Raw genomic sequence first — 14,037 nt, 5'->3', positions numbered from 1 at the left:
GCGTTCTCCTGATCTCCCTGTTCCTGTTCGTTCTCCTGATCTCCCTGTTCCTGTTCGTTCTCCTGATCTCCCGGTTCCTGTGCGTTCTCCTGATCTCCTGGTTCCTGTGCGTTCTCCTGATCTCCCTGTTCCTGTGCGTTCTCCTGATCTCCCTGTTCGTTCTCCTGATCTCCCTGTTCGTTCTCCTGATCTCCCTGTGCGTTCTCCTGATCTCCCGGTTCTTGTGCGTTCTCCTGATCTCCCTGTTCCTGTGCGTTCTCCTGATCTCCCTGTTCCTGTGCGTTCTCCTGATCTCCCTGTTCGTTCTCCTGGAACCCGTTGAGGGGTCTCTCACGCGGCCCTGTCAGCCCATCAACCAGACTGTGTCTCTGGAGAAGGAAGGCTGCCCAACATGCCTAGTCGTTCAAACCCTTATCTGCCCTGGCCACTGCGTCACCAAGGTACAATGAACCAACTGGCTCGAACTCTGACCACTTTCAGTGTCCTCTTTTTTTTTAAAGAGACTCCGGGAGAGAATGGAAACAAAAGAGGAGAAAGAGCGATCTCAAATATCCACATTATCAGTTTATTGAAGGAAACAAGTCCATATTTTTCTGAAAAGCTGCAATACAAGCCCAACACAGACAGCGCAATGCAGAATAGGGCTGAGTACAATACAGTATGTCATGTATTGTATATAAAATAAGCAAGGAATGTATTCTTCACATTTTAACTACAACAATAAAACAATACATTTTTTAACCCCTTTTTCCTCCCCAATTTCGTGCTATCCAATTGCGATCTTGTCTCATTGCCTCCCCCGAAGCCCGTTGGGGAGTTGCAGCTAAGGTTGCATCCTCTGAAACATGACCAGCCAAACCGCACTCCTTAACACCTGCACGCTTAAACCCAGAAGCCAGCTGCACCAACGTGTCGGAGGAAACACCGTCCACTGGCAACCGAAGTCAGCCTGCAGGCGCCCGGGCCGCCACAAGGAGTCGCTAGACCGTGATGAGCCAAGTAAATCTCCCCCTTGGTCAAACCCTCCCCTAACCCGGACAATGCTGGGAAAATTGTGTGCCCGCAACTTGGGACTCCCGGTCGCGGCCGGTTATGGCACAGCCTGGAATCAAACCCGGGTCTGTAGTGACGCCTTAGACCGCTGCGCCACACGGGAGGACCGTAAAAAAGGTATAATTTTAACAAAGAAAAGAACAAGGAGTTGATAGGAGTTATACATAGTGAGTCGTACAGACACAGTCCATTTCCCTGCATCTGTCCTACCTGGAGCCTTCCACTACACTATCAGTCATGGTCATAGTGTTAGTGACTTGGCTCTGCTCCTCGTCACCCATCAGCTTGTCGAAGCAGGGGAAAGCCAGAGTGTCCTTCGCTCCCTTTCTCATGAACACGTAGAGTAAGGGATCCACAAGGGGGCTGAATCTCTCAAAGAGTGTCCCGATCTCTACATTGTGACGGCCTGTCACCCCTGATATCAGATATTGTATGACGAGGGGTAAGAACAGGACTGTGTAATTGCCCAGCACAAGGGCCAGGGTACCAATAATCCGTCTCCGTTCGACAGCCGTCACGGAGACGGAGACGGACAGAGCTTTCAACGTGCCCGCGAGGAAGAATACGAGCAATGGAAAGGGTATGAGGAGGTTAACCGCAAACAGAATCAGTTTCGTCTCGAGAGTAGGCGTGAGGTACAACATGGCGATTTGGAGGAAAGGGATAACCCAGACGACGGAGGACGTTATGAGCGAGTATTTGATGTTACGACGAAAACGGTACCAGAGAGGAAACGCAATCACGAGATATCTCTCCAGAGCGACACATACCATGAAACCAATGCTCGCACTAATACCAAAGAATTCAATTAACATCACAATCAATTTCCAGGTATCAGACGGGTTGAAGGGCCTCGTGCAGATCTGAATGAGATCTGCAATAAGAAGGTTGATAACGTAGACTGGAGCGATGTGGTCAGCTCTGATCAGGAAGTACATGGCATAAATGGACAGACAGATCAGAGGAAAACCGATGGTGAACGTCGTCCACTGTACAACGGTTTCAATGATGATCCAAGTGGATGGGATGTCGTCCGTAACGTTGTGGAGGTTTTCTCCAGCCATCCCTGACGGTGCTTGTTGTTGCAGGATCTGGTGAATGGCAGGGGGTTCCTTCAGATTCCAAGTTCAAGGTCTTTTAATATTTTCCTGTTGTGCTCCTACACTCTGAAAGAAAAAAAACAGAGAAATAGCTGGTGTTATACTCCTATAACATCTAAGATCCCAGTCATGATTCTTTAAAACGAGTCTAGTTTTGAGCTCGATTATGCATCTTTACTCTAAATCTAAAAGCATTTCCCTTCGAAAGAAACAGGAAGTGTGCTCAATATTGTTCTGAACATGTAATATGTAATACAAAATGTCTATAGACATTAACATTCTTACATTGTGTAAATGTTAGGATACCTTAAAACGTCTCTTTTTTACGCAATTAACTCATCAATTGAGCCATTACGACATGTTTTTATGAATATCATATAATAGAAAAAATGAAGAAAAACAAAGTCATCACTGTGTATTTCAGTGGTTAACGTGTGAAGCACAAGAACAGTTAAAATAGCCATTTAGTAACCATGTGGAATCTACAGTAATGTCTCCATTTAGTAACCATGTGGAATCTACAGTATTGTCTCCATTTAGTAACCATGTGGAATCTACAGTATTGTCTCCGTTTAGTAACCATGTGGAATCTACAGTATTGTCTCCATTTAGTAACCATGTGGAATCTACAGTAATTGTCTCCATTTAGTAACCATGTGGAATCTACAGTATTGTCTCCGTTTAGTAACCATGTGGAATCTACAGTATTGTCTCCGTTTAGTAACCATGTGGAATCTACAGTATTGTCTCCATTTAGTAACCATGTGGAATCTACAGTATTGTCTCCATTTAGTAACCATGTGGAATCTACAGTAATGTCTCCATTTAGTAACCATGTGGAATCTACAGTAATGTCTCCATTTAGTAACCATGTGGAATCTACAGTATTGTCTCCGTTTAGTAACCATGTGGAATCTACAGTATTGTCTCCGTTTAGTAACCATGTGGAATCTACAGTATTGTCTCCATTTAGTAACCATGTGGAATCTACAGTATTGTCTCCATTTAGTAACCATGTGGAATCTACAGTAATGTCTCCATTTAGTAACCATGTGGAATCTACAGTAATTGTCTCCATTTAGTAACCATGTGGAATCTACAGTATTGTCTCCATTTAGTAACCATGTGGAATCTACAGTAATGTCTCCATTTAGTAACCATGTGGAATCTACAGTAATGTCTCCATTTAGTAACCATGTGGAATCTACAGTATTGTCTCCGTTTAGTAACCATGTGGAATCTACAGTATTGTCTCCGTTTAGTAACCATGTGGAATCTACAGTAATTGTCTCCATTTAGTAACCATGTGGAATCTACAGTAATGTCTCCATTTAGTAACCATGTGGAATCTACAGTAATGTCTCCATTTAGTAACCATGTGGAATCTACAGTATTGTCTCCGTTTAGTAACCATGTGGAATCTACAGTAATGTCTCCATTTAGTAACCATGTGGAATCTACAGTAATGTCTCCATTTAGTAACCATGTGGAATCTACAGTAATGTCTCCATTTAGTAACCATGTGGAATCTACAGTAATGTCTCCATTTAGTAACCATGTGGAATCTACAGTATTGTCTCCGTTTAGTAACCATGTGGAATCTACAGTATTGTCTCCGTTTAGTAACCATGTGGAATCTACAGTAATTGTCTCCATTTAGTAACCATGTGGAATCTACAGTAATGTCTCCATTTAGTAACCATGTGGAATCTACAGTAATGTCTCCATTTAGTAACCATGTGGAATCTACAGTATTGTCTCCGTTTAGTAACCATGTGGAATCTACAGTAATGTCTCCATTTAGTAACCATGTGGAATCTACAGTAATGTCTCCATTTAGTAACCATGTGGAATCTACAGTATTGTCTCCATTTAGTAACCATGTGGAATCTACAGTAATGTCTCCATTTAGTAACCATGTGGAATCTACAGTAATGTCTCCATTTAGTAACCATGTGGAATCTACAGTATTGTCTCCGTTTAGTAACCATGTGGAATCTACAGTATTGTCTCCGTTTAGTAACCATGTGGAATCTACAGTAATGTCTCCATTTAGTAACCATGTGGAATCTACAGTAATGTCTCCATTTAGTAACCATGTGGAATCTACAGTAATGTCTCCATTTAGTAACCATGTGGAATCTACAGTAATGTCTCCATTTAGTAACCATGTGGAATCTACAGTAATGTCTCCATTTAGTAACCATGTGGAATCTACAGTATTGTCTCCATTTAGTAACCATGTGGAATCTACAGTAATGTCTCCATTTAGTAACCATGTGGAATCTACAGTAATGTCTCCATTTAGTAACCATGTGGAATCTACAGTATTGTCTCCATTTAGTAACCATGTGGAATCTACAGTAATGTCTCCATTTAGTAACCATGTGGAATCTACAGTATTGTCTCCATTTAGTAACCATGTGGAATCTACAGTATTGTCTCCGTTTAGTAACCATGTGGAATCTTATAGTATTGTCTCCGTTTAGTAACCATGTGGAATCTACAGTATTGTCTCCATTTAGTAACCATGTGGAATCTACAGTATTGTCTCCATTTAGTAACCATGTGGAATCTACAGTAATGTCTCCATTTAGTAACCATGTGGAATCTACAGTATTGTCTCCATTTAGTAACCATGTGGAATCTACAGTATTGTCTCCGTTTAGTAACCATGTGGAATCTACAGTATTGTCTCCATTTAGTAACCATGTGGAATCTACAGTATTGTCTCCATTTAGTAACCATGTGGAATCTACAGTATTGTCTCCGTTTAGTAACCATGTGGAATCTTATAGTATTGTCTCCGTTTAGTAACCATGTGGAATCTACAGTATTGTCTCCATTTAGTAACCATGTGGAATCTACAGTATTGTCTCCGTTTAGTAACCATGTGGAATCTATAGTATTGTCTCCGTTTAGTAACCATGTGGAATCTACAGTATTGTCTCCATTTAGTAACCATGTGGAATCTACAGTATTGTCTCCATTTAGTAACCATGTGGAATCTACAGTATTGTCTCCGTTTAGTAACCATGTGGAATCTATAGTATTGTCTCCATTTAGTAACCATGTGGAATCTACAGTAATGTCTCCATTTAGTAACCATGTGGAATCTACAGTAATGTCTCCATTTAGTAACCATGTGGAATCTACAGTATTGTCTCCGTTTAGTAACCATGTGGAATCTACAGTATTGTCTCCATTTAGTAACCATGTGGAATCTACAGTATTGTCTCCGTTTAGTAACCATGTGGAATCTTATAGTATTGTCTCCGTTTACTAACCATGTGGAATCTACAGTATTGTCTCCATTTAGTAACCATGTGGAATCTACAGTATTGTCTCCGTTTAGTAACCATGTGGAATCTACAGTATTGTCTCCATTTAGTAACCATGTGGAATCTACAGTATTGTCTCCGTTTAGTAACCATGTGGAATCTACAGTATTGTCTCCATTTAGTAACCATGTGGAATCTACAGTTTAGTAACCATGTGGAATCTACAGTATTGTCTCCATTTAGTAACCATGTGGAACCATGTGGATTTAGTAACCATGTGGAATCTATAGTATTGTCTCCATTTAGTAACCATGTGGAATCTACAGTAATGTCTCCATTTAGTAACCATGTGGAATCTACAGTAATGTCTCCATTTAGTAACCATGTGGAATCTACAGTATTGTCTCCATTTAGTAACCATGTGGAATCTACAGTAATGTCTCCATTTAGTAACCATGTGGAATCTACAGTATTGTCTCCATTTAGTAACCATGTGGAATCTAGTATTGTCTCCATTTAGTTTAAACCATGTGGAATCTACAGTATTGTCTCCATTTAGTAACCATGTGGAATCTACAGTAACCATGTCTCCATTTAGTAACCATGTGGAATCTACAGTATTGTCTCCATTTAGTAACCATGTGGAATCTACAGTATTGTCTCCATTTAGTAACCATGTGGAATCTACAGTATTGTCTCCGTTTAGTAACCATGTGGAATCTACAGTAATGTCTCCGTTTAGTAACCATGTGGAATCTACAGTATTGTCTCCGTTTAGTAACCATGTGGAATCTATAGTATTGTCTCCGTTTAGTAACCATGTGGAATCTACAGTATTGTCTCCGTTTAGTAACCATGTGGAATCTACAGTATTGTCTCCGTTTAGTAACAATGTGGAATCTACAGTATTGTCTCCATTTAGTAACCATGTGGAATCTACAGTATTGTCTCCATTTAGTAACCATGTGGAATCTACAGTATTGTCTCCATTTAGTAACCATGTGGAATCTACAGTATTGTCTCCGTTTAGTAACCATGTGGAATCTACAGTATTGTCTCCATTTAGTAACCATGTGGAATCTACAGTATTGTCTCCATTTAGTAACCATGTGGAATCTACAGTATTGTCTCCGTTTAGTAACCATGTGGAATCTACAGTATTGTCTCCATTTAGTAACCATGTGGAATCTACAGTATTGTCTCCATTTAGTAACCATGTGGAATCTACAGTATTGTCTCCATTTAGTAACCATGTGGAATCTACAGTATTGTCTCCGTTTAGTAACCATGTGGAATCTACAGTATTGTCTCCATTTAGTAACCATGTGGAATCTACAGTAATGTCTCCATTTAGTAACCATGTGGAATCTACAGTATTGTCTCCATTTAGTAACCATGTGGAATCTATAGTAATGTCTCCGTTTAGTAACCATGTGGAATCTACAGTATTGTCTCCATTTAGTAACCATGTGGAATCTACAGTATTGTCTCCATTTAGTAACCATGTCTAATCTCCACAGTATTGTCTCCATTTAGTAACCATGTGGAATCTACAGTATTGTCTCCATTTAGTAACCATGTGGAATCTACAGTATTGTCTCCATTTAGTAACCATGTGGAATCTACAGTATTGTCTCCATTTAGTAACCATGTGGAATCTACAGTAATTTAGTAACCATGTGGAATCAGTAACCATGTGGAATCTCAGTATTGTCTCCAGTAACCATGTGGAATCTACAGTATTGTCTCCATTTAGTAACCATGTGGAATCTACAGTATTGTCTCCATTTAGTAACCATGTGGAATCTACAGTATTGTCTCCATTTAGTAACCATGTGGAATCTACAGTATTGTCTCCATTTAGTAACCATGTGGAATCTACAGTATTGTCTCCATTTAGTAACCATGTGGAATCTACAGTAATGTCTCCATTTAGTAACCATGTGGAATCTACAGTAATGTCTCCATTTAGTAACCATGTGGAATCTACAGTATTGTCTCCATTTAGTAACCATGTGGAATCTACAGTATTGTCTCCATTTAGTAACCATGTGGAATCTACAGTATTGTCTCCATTTAGTAACCATGTGGAATCTACAGTATTGTCTCCATTTAGTAACCATGTGGAAGTAACTGTGGACAGTAATGTCTCCATTTAGTAACCATGTGGAATCTACAGTATTGTCTCCATTTAGTAACCATGTGGAATCTACAGTATTGTCTCCATTTACAGTATTGTCTCCAAGTAACCATGTGGAATCTACAGTATTGTCTCCATTTAGTAACCATGTGGAATCTACAGTAATGTCTCCATTTAGTAACCATGTGGAATCTACAGTAATGTCTCCATTTAGTAACCATGTGGAATCTACAGTATTGTCTCCATTTAGTAACCATGTGGAATCTACAGTATTGTCTCCATTTAGTAACCATGTGGAATCTACAGTATTGTCTCCATTTAGTAACCATGTGGAATCTACAGTATTGTCTCCATTTAGTAACCATGTGGAATCTACAGTATTGTCTCCGTTTAGTAACCATGTGGAATCTACAGTAATGTCTCCGTTTAGTAACCATGTGGAATCTACAGTAATGTCTCCATTTAGTAACCATGTGGAATCTACAGTATTGTCTCCATTTAGTAACCATGTGGAATCTACAGTATTGTCTCCGTTTAGTAACCATGTGGAATCTACAGTATTGTCTCCATTTAGTAACCATGTGGAATCTACAGTATTGTCTCCATTTAGTAACCATGTGGAATCTACAGTATTGTCTCCATTTAGTAACCATGTGGAATCTACAGTATTGTCTCCATTTAGTAACCATGTGGAATCTACAGTATTGTCTCCATTTAGTAACCATGTGGAATCTATAGTATTGTCCATCTACAGTTGTCTCCAGTAACCATGTGGAATCTACAGTAATGTCTCCATTTAGTAACCATGTGGAATCTACAGTATTGTCTCCATTTAGTAACCATGTGGAATCTACAGTATTGTCTCCGTTTAGTAACCATGTGGAATCTACAGTAATGTCTCCATTTAGTAACCATGTGGAATCTACAGTATTGTCTCCGTTTAGTAACCATGTGGAATCTATAGTATTGTCTCCGTTTAGTAACCATGTGGAATCTACAGTAATGTCTCCATTTAGTAACCATGTGGAATCTACAGTATTGTCTCCATTTAGTAACCATGTGGAATCTACAGTATTGTCTCCATTTAGTAACCATGTGGAATCTACAGTATTGTCTCCATTTAGTAACCATGTGGAATAAACAGTAATGTCTCCATTTAGTAACCATGTGGAATCTACAGTATTGTCTCCATTTAGTAACCATGTGGAATCTACAGTATTGTCTCCATTTAGTAACCATGTGGAATCTACAGTATTGTCTCCATTTAGTAACCATGTGGAATCTACAGTAATGTCTCCGTTTAGTAACCATGTGGAATCTACAGTATTGTCTCCATTTAGTAACCATGTGGAATCTACAGTATTGGAATCTCCTCCATTTAGTAACCATGTGGAATCTACAGTATTGTCTCCACCATGGGAATCTACAGTATTGTCTCCACCATGTGGAATAACAGTAGATGTGGAATCTACATTTGTCTCCATTTAGTAACCATGTGGAATCTACAGTATTGTCTCCATTTAGTAACCATGTGGAATCTACAGTAATGTCTCCGTTTAGTAACCATGTGGAATCTACAGTATTGTCTCCATTTAGTAACCATGTGGAATCTACAGTATTGTCTCCATTTAGTAACCATGTGGAATCTACAGTATTGTCTTACCTGGTGGTTCCTTTAGATTGACTGGTGTTCCTCTTGTAGCGCCTATCAAATCAACTCATTATCAGGAAGTGGAAATGCAAGTTAGAAACATGCCATTTTTACAGCACAGATACAGATACAGATACAGATACTCACAGATACTCATAGATACAGATACAGCACAGATACTCACAGATACTCACAAATACTCACGGTGCACACCCAGTGACAATACAGCACAGATACTCACAGATAGAGCACAGATACAGGACAGATACAGCACAGATCCAGCACAGATACTCACGGATACAGAGACAGCACAGATACTCACAGATACAGCACAGATCCAGCACAGATACTCACAGATACAGATACAGCACAGATCCAGCACAGATACTCACAGATACAGATACAGCACAGATACTCACAGATAGAGCACAGATACAGGACAGATACAGCACAGATCCAGCACAGATACTCACGGATACAGAGACAGCACAGATACTCACAGATACAGCACAGATCCAGCACATATACTCACAGATACAGATCCAGCACAGATACTCACAGATACAGATACAGCACAGATACTCACAGATACAGATACAGCACAGATACTCACAGATACAGAGACAGCACAGATACTCACAGATACAGCACAGATCCAGCACATATACTCACAGATACAGATCCAGCACAGATCCAGCACAGATACTCACGGATACAGATACAGCACAGATACTCACAGATACTCACGGTGCACACCCAGTGACAATACAGCACAGATACTCACAGATACAGCACAGATACTCACGGATACAGATACAGCACAGATACTCACAGATACAGAGACAGCACAGATACTCACAGATACAGCACAGATCCAGCACAGATACTCACAGATACAGATACAGCACAGATACTCACAGATACTCACGGTGCACACCCAGTGACAATACAGCACAGATACTCACAGATACAGCACAGATACTCACAGATACAGCACATATACTCACAGATACTCACAGATACAGATCCAGCACAGATACTCACAGATACAGATACAGCACAGATACTCACAGATACTCACGGTGCACACCCAGTGACAATACAGCATGTACGTCTGAGCCTTAAATACTGTGAGACAGGAAGTCCACCACTCCAGGATGTCAAAAGTCATTGCACAATTTGTGTTACTGTAGCATTTGTCTTCGATAGCTGATTGGTCAGGGAGATCACATGACATTACTACCAGTAGTTAAAATGATCCCCGGACCTAATCCATTCCACACTGAGTTTCTACTTCCATGTATTTCAGAAGGACAACAGGAATATGACAAAAATACGCTTCATGCACACATCTTATAATACGCATGAGAGGTCGCGTTCGGCTTCCTGTGTAAACCAGAAGTGGCTTAAAATGATGTCATAGGTGCGGTTTCGAAGGGTTAAAAAAGGGCAGATCGTTTCAAAACTTCATATGTGTGATTAGGCAACCCCCATGAGCTGTAAGTCAGTCATTTCTCCCAACAGATGTCAAAGAAAGTCAGTCAGTCTCTCTCTCTCTCTCTCTCTCTCTCTCTCTCTCTCACTCTCACTCTCACTCTCACTCACACTCTCACACACACACACACACACACACACACACACACACACACACACACACACACACACACACACACACACACACACACACACACACACACACACACACACACAGAGAGCAAGGATGGAGTGACAAAGTGCAGTGCTTGAACGACCGTGAAAAAACGTAGGCCCAAAATGAAGCCTGGCCCTCAATGTAATTTGCTTTTGGGTGACAGTGAGAGAATCGTTAAGGTGAGAAGCACAATTCGACCTCAGGTACGTTCCCGAGGTCCTCCCGATCCGTGCAAGCCTAACCTCGACCGTGTTTCACCTGGCATTTGCCATATGGCATTTGCAATCAACTTTGCACGAAACAAAGCCGAATTGAGTGGTATTGGACACCGTGTATATGGTTTGTCCAGTGCCAATGACTTCCCATTCATTTTTGTCCATTTCAGGGGGGTATTCCCTTACTTAATATAATACATCAATAAAATCAATTTAGCCTCAAATAAATAATGAAACATGTTCAATTTGGTTTAAATAATGCAAAAACAAAGTGTTGGAGAAGAAAGTAAAAGTGCAATATGTGCCATGTAAGAAAGCTGACGTTTCAGTTCTTTGCTCAGAACATGAGAAGATATGAAAGCTGGTGGTTCCTTTTAACATGAGTCTTCAATATTCCCAGGTAAGAAGTTTTAGGTTGTAGTTATTATAGGAATTATAGGACTATTTACTTCTAAACCATGGGCCATCATTGAAAATAAGAATTTGTTCTTAACTGACTTGCAGTTAAATAAAGGTATAAAAAAAAGAAATCGGCAAATCGGCGCCGAAAAATACAGATTTCCAATTGTTATGAAAACTTGAAATCGGCCCTACGATTAATCGGTCGACCTCTAATATGCATACACCTTTTTGGGTGAAGAAACTGTTTGTTTTATATTCACAGACTTGATGTGCTGGAGTACAGGCAGCTACTTGAGAATAAAACAAACTTACTAGTGATATTCCACCGTACTTTCATAGGTCAGTCACAATGTCTAGGTCCATCAGACTTAAAACCAATATGTTGAGACAATGATGAAACGTGATAACAATCCTCCACCACACACAAATGCAACAAAGGAAATATTGTGCAAATACTTCAGAAAAATGACTTCCTTGTCACTAATGTTGAAATTGTGGGGTTACATACAGTACCTGTCAAAAGTTTGGACACACCTGCTCATTCAAGGGTTTTTCTTCGTTTTTACTATTTTCTACATTGTAGAATAATATGGATGACGTCAAAACTATGAAGGAACACATATAGAATCATGTAGTGACCAACAACAAAAAAGTTGTAAATAAATATTTTATATTTGAGATTCTTCAAAGTAGCCAAACCTTTGCCTTGATGACAGCTTTGCACACTCTTGGAATTCGATGTGCGGGGGTACAGGTACCGAGTCGATGCGCGGGGGTACAGGTAACGAGTCGATGCGCGGGGGTACAGGTACCGAGTCGATGCGCGGGGGTACAGGTAACGAGTCGATGCGCGGGGTACAGGTACCGAGTCGATGCGCCGGGGTACAGGTACCGAGTCGATGCGCGGGGGTATAGGTACCGAGTCGATGCGCGGGGGTACAGGTACCGAGTCGATGCGCGGGGGTACAGGTACCGAGTCGATGCGCGGGGGTACAGGTACCGAGTCGATGCGCGGGGTACAGGTACCGAGTCGATGCGCGGGGGTACAGGTACCGAGTCGCTGCGCGGGGGTACAGGTACCGAGTCGCTGCGCGGGGTACAGGTACCGAGTCGATGCGCGGGGGTACAGGTACCGAGTCGATGCGCGGGGGTACAGGTACCGAGTCGATGCGCGGGGGTACAGGTACCGAGTCGATGCGCGGGGGTACAGGTAACGAGTCGATGCGCGGGGTACAGGTACCGAGTCGATGCGCGGGGGTACAGGTACCGAGTCGATGCGCGGGGGTACAGGTACCGAGTCGATGCGCGGGGGTATAGGTAACGAGTCGATGCGCGGGGGTATAGGTACCGAGTCGATGCGCGGGGGTACAGGTACCGAGTCGATGCGCGGGGGTACAGGTACCGAGTCGCTGCGCGGGGGTACAGGTACCGAGTCGCTGCGCGGGGGTACAGGTACCGAGTCGATGCGCGGGGGTACAGGTACCGAGTCGATGCGCGGGGGTACAGGTACCGAGTCGATGCGCGGGGGTACAGGTACCGAGTCGATGCGCGGGGCTACAGGTACCGAGTCGATGCGCGGGGGTACAGGTACCGAGTCGATGCGCGGGGGTACAGGTACCGAGTCGATGCGCGGGGGTACAGGTAACGAGTCGATGCGCGGGGGTACAGGTACCGAGTCGATGCGCGGGGGTACAGGTACCGAGTCGATGCGCGGGGGTACAGGTAACGAGTCGATGCGCGGGGGTATAGGTAACGAGTCGATGCGCGGGGGTATAGGTACCGAGTCGATGCGCGGGGGTACAGGTACCGAGTCGATGCGCGGGGCTACAGGTACCGAGTCGATGCGCGGGGTTACAGGTACCTGGCCGTGCTGACCTGTTGCACCCTCGACAACCACTGTGATTATTATTATTTGACCCTGCTGGTCATCTATGAACATTTAAACATCTTGGCCATGTTCTGTTATAATCTCCACCCGGCACAGCCAGAAGAGGACTGGCCACCCCCCATAGCCTGGTTCCTCTCTAGGTTTCTTCCTAGGTTTTGGCCTTTCTAGGGAGTTTTCCCTAACCACTGTGCTTCTACACCTGCATTGCTTGCTGTTTGGGGTTTTAGGCTGGGTTTCTGTACAGCACTTTGAGATATCAGCTGATGTAAGAAGGGCTTTATAAATTAATTAGTTTCAATTTGATTTAACAAGTGACATCAATAAGGGATCATAGCTTTCACCTGGATTCACCTGGTCAGTCTGTGTCATGGAAAGAGCAGGTGTTCCTAATGTTTTGTACACCCGTATATTTAAGCCACGAGGCCAATGGGATATGGAAGCCTGATGAAGACCTAAGGGTATGTCATGGAAAGAGCAGGTGTTCCTAATGTTTTGTACACCCGTATATTTAAGCCACGAGGCCAATGGGATATGGATGCCTGATTAAGACCAAAAGGTCAAAACGTTGTTATAAATAAATATCACCTGGAAGCGCGAGCAGCAGTGTGTTTTCCTTTCTGTTTTCCATATTGACAATATACCACGGGTGAGGGCTG

At 42.3% G+C, this 14,037-nt stretch overlaps 1 protein-coding gene across 6 annotated transcripts; it reads right to left on the bottom strand.

The window, feature by feature from the left end:
* Positions 1–544: 544 nt before the first annotated feature.
* On the bottom strand, positions 545–10,507 carry LOC118381068 (ovarian cancer G-protein coupled receptor 1-like). Of its 6 annotated transcripts, none has more exons than XM_052512889.1 (3): positions 10,297–10,507; positions 9,238–9,291; positions 545–2,219 (listed from the first exon to the last, which is right to left on the bottom strand). In XM_052512889.1, exon 3 carries the CDS (start codon positions 2,115–2,117, stop codon positions 1,260–1,262), a length of 858 nt encoding a protein of 285 aa, XP_052368849.1. In that variant the 5' UTR covers positions 2,118–2,219; positions 9,238–9,291; positions 10,297–10,507; the 3' UTR covers positions 545–1,259. The 6 variants fall into 6 exon arrangements, with proteins under 6 accessions (XP_052368849.1, XP_052368852.1, XP_052368851.1 ...); XM_052512892.1 differs by having other exon boundaries at positions 9,238–9,279; XM_052512891.1 differs by lacking the exon at positions 10,297–10,507 and adding an exon at positions 10,144–10,214.
* Between the last annotated feature and the right edge of the window lie 3,530 nt (positions 10,508–14,037).

Source organism: Oncorhynchus keta, unplaced genomic scaffold (assembly GCF_023373465.1).
Source record: "Oncorhynchus keta strain PuntledgeMale-10-30-2019 unplaced genomic scaffold, Oket_V2 Un_contig_9404_pilon_pilon, whole genome shotgun sequence".
NCBI classification, from domain to species: domain Eukaryota; kingdom Metazoa; phylum Chordata; class Actinopteri; order Salmoniformes; family Salmonidae; genus Oncorhynchus; species Oncorhynchus keta.
The sequence above is the reverse complement of the archived record's forward strand: the minus strand, read 5'-3'. Positions and strand labels throughout refer to the sequence as shown.

Excerpts from the sequence above, each read along its gene's own strand:
- LOC118381068 (XM_052512889.1), bottom strand. The coding sequence starts at position 2,117 with ATGGCTGGAGAAAACCTCCACAACGTTACGGACGACATCCCATCCACT.